Source organism: Penaeus vannamei, chromosome 20 (assembly GCF_042767895.1).
Source record: "Penaeus vannamei isolate JL-2024 chromosome 20, ASM4276789v1, whole genome shotgun sequence".
NCBI lineage: Eukaryota > Metazoa > Arthropoda > Malacostraca > Decapoda > Penaeidae > Penaeus > Penaeus vannamei.
In genome coordinates, this window is record NC_091568.1 from 2,282,643 (window position 1) to 2,285,142 (window position 2,500).

At 43.6% G+C, this 2,500-nt stretch overlaps 1 protein-coding gene across 1 annotated transcript in view; it reads right to left on the bottom strand.

Moving 5' to 3' along the window:
• LOC138865305 (glutamate receptor ionotropic, delta-1-like) overlaps positions 1-2,500 on the bottom strand; it is a 14,450-nt gene that overhangs the window by 7,564 nt on the left and 4,386 nt on the right. Inside the window, exon 2 of the mRNA XM_070135630.1 lies at positions 2,342-2,472. Coding sequence (XP_069991731.1) covers positions 2,342-2,472 — 131 coding nt within the window. The remainder of the gene's footprint in view (positions 1-2,341; positions 2,473-2,500) is intronic.

Below are 2,500 nucleotides of genomic sequence, written 5' to 3' on the forward strand. Positions count from 1 at the left end.
GAATCAAACTGAAAATTGAAGTAAAATCATTGACCGTGTGAGGGCACAGTGATTTCCATCAATTCATTGACGTCAATAAATTGATATCAATTAATTGACGAAAAAATTGATCGTGTGAGGGCCCCTTTATGTCAGCCTTTTTCCGTGAGAGAATAGAAAACGGGGAGTTGGTATCAAGATGAATGGGATCTAACACTTTGCTCATATTTTTCATTTATGCATTTGAAAAGATGAAAAATGGATATCAAAATGAAAGATAAATTACTATATTTTGATTTATTTATTCGTCTTATGCCTTTGAGAAAAGCAAAAAACATGAAATTTAAAAAAAAATCTTTTCGTTTTTATGTACCTTTTTTCTTTTTCTTTTCTTTTTTAATCACTAATGAATAGTTTATCTTTGCCTGTCTGTCTGTCTGTCAGCCAGTCAGTCAGTTAATCGGTCAGTATGTCTCTGTCAGCCAATGTCTGTCTCCATTTGTCTGTCTACGTCAGTCTCTATCAGTCAGTCAAGCCTATATTCATCTGTCTGTCTGTCTTTGTCTTTCTCTCTGTCAGTCTGTCTCCTTCCCTCAGTCTGTCTGTCTTAATGATCGTATTTTATTTACCAACAAAGACACACAAATGACTGACACCTACTAAACCCACAGCGATATTTAGGCATACAAAGATAGGCCTACACTATAAGCCCAAACATGTTCTCCTATAATACCTTATCGTGTCAATCCCCCTCTCCCCCCTCCCCCCCATCCCCCCACAATTAGGCCTCTGGTTAATCTACTGTCCCCGTAGTCCCCTAATTAATGCACACATACAACTGCGCCCTCTTTCCTTGCATAATTAAGGCCTTTACCTGCATAATTAAGGTGCGTTTTCCTCGCTATCTACGATTATCGCTAAACGGTGATCATCTAACGATTGTCTAGAGAGCTAATTAACTGTTTTTTTGAATGGGGTTGTTTTGCTAGAGTCGCGAACGATCACTGGTTGGTTCTAAATAGCCGCTGGGGGAGGAATATAATTCGCAGTCGCAAACGATCATTTGATTCGGAAGGTGTGTCTGCGTCTTCTTGGCTCCCAGGTTCTCCGATGAAGAAGATGAGATCCTTATGGAGGACTTATTTATGCAATCAGTTGTCGATACAATCCCTCTTCATTCCTCAATTCATACATCAAATGTTTATTAGCCCTCCCCCCCCCCCCTCCCCCCCCCTACATTTGGAAAATATCTTCATCTACCATCTCTTCAGCTAGAAGACATTTCACTAACCACCTTTTATTTCTACTCAGTTTGCTCAAACACATTTTCTCGCGACACTGTACCTTCTTCGAGACACTTTCGCCACGTGTCTGCTGTCTCGTCGAAAATCGCACAGACACAGACGCTCGAAGCCAAATGGTACACCCGGTACTCTCGTGCAGCGATGAGCGTTAAACAATCATCGTAGAGCGATAATCGTGATAATCGCACCGAGAAAAGACGTACCTTTAACCCTTTTTCGTGCTTAGTCAGTCTTGTTTCGTGCATGATTCACCTCTTTTCTTGCATAACTGACCTCCCTTCCTGCATATTCAACCTCCTTTCGTCCACAGTCAACCTCTTTTCCTGCATAATCTACCTTATTTCTTGCTGAATAAACCTCTTTTCGTCCATTATTAACCTCATTTCTAGTATAATCAACCTTTTTTCTTGCATAAGCAACCTCATTTCCTGCATAATCACTCTTTTCCAGCACACTCACCCTCCTTTCGTGCACAGCCAACTTCCCTACCAGTATATACAACTTCTTTTCCTGCATAATCAACCTCTTTTCGTACACGATTAACCTCTTTTCTTGCATAATCAACCTCATTTCCTGCATAATCAACCTTTTTCTTTGCATACTCAACCTCTTTCCCCGCACAAACAACCTTATTTCCTGCAAAATCAACCTCATTTCCCCGCATAACCAACCTCTTCTCCCCGCACAATCAACCTCTTCTCCCCTCATGAACAACCTCTTACCCTGCATAATAAACCTCTTCTCCTGCATAACCAACCTCTTCTCCCTCATAATCAACCTCATTTCCCCGCATAACCAACCTCTCTCCCCGCACAATCAAGCTCTCTCCCTGCATAACCAACCTCATTTCCCCACACAATCAACCTCTTCTCCCCGCACAATCAACCTCTTCTCCCCGCATAATCAACCTCTTCTCCCCGCATAACCAACCTCATTTCCCCCGCACAATCAACCTCATTTCCCACACAATCAACCTCATTTCCCCGCACAATCAACCCCTCCCCCCTCATAATCAACCACCCCCAAACCAAACCCCACGAGACAAAGGCCCAAAATACCTATCATCCCGGTCCAGTTGCCGCTGGAGGTGAGGCGCCCCCACTGGCCATCTCTCGGGCGCACGTAATGGTACGTGAAGTTGATGGCCGTCGCGAGCTCGTCCAGGAGGGTGATCTCGAAGCCTCGGTACCTGGGTTGGAGGGTGGGGGGGGAAGAGG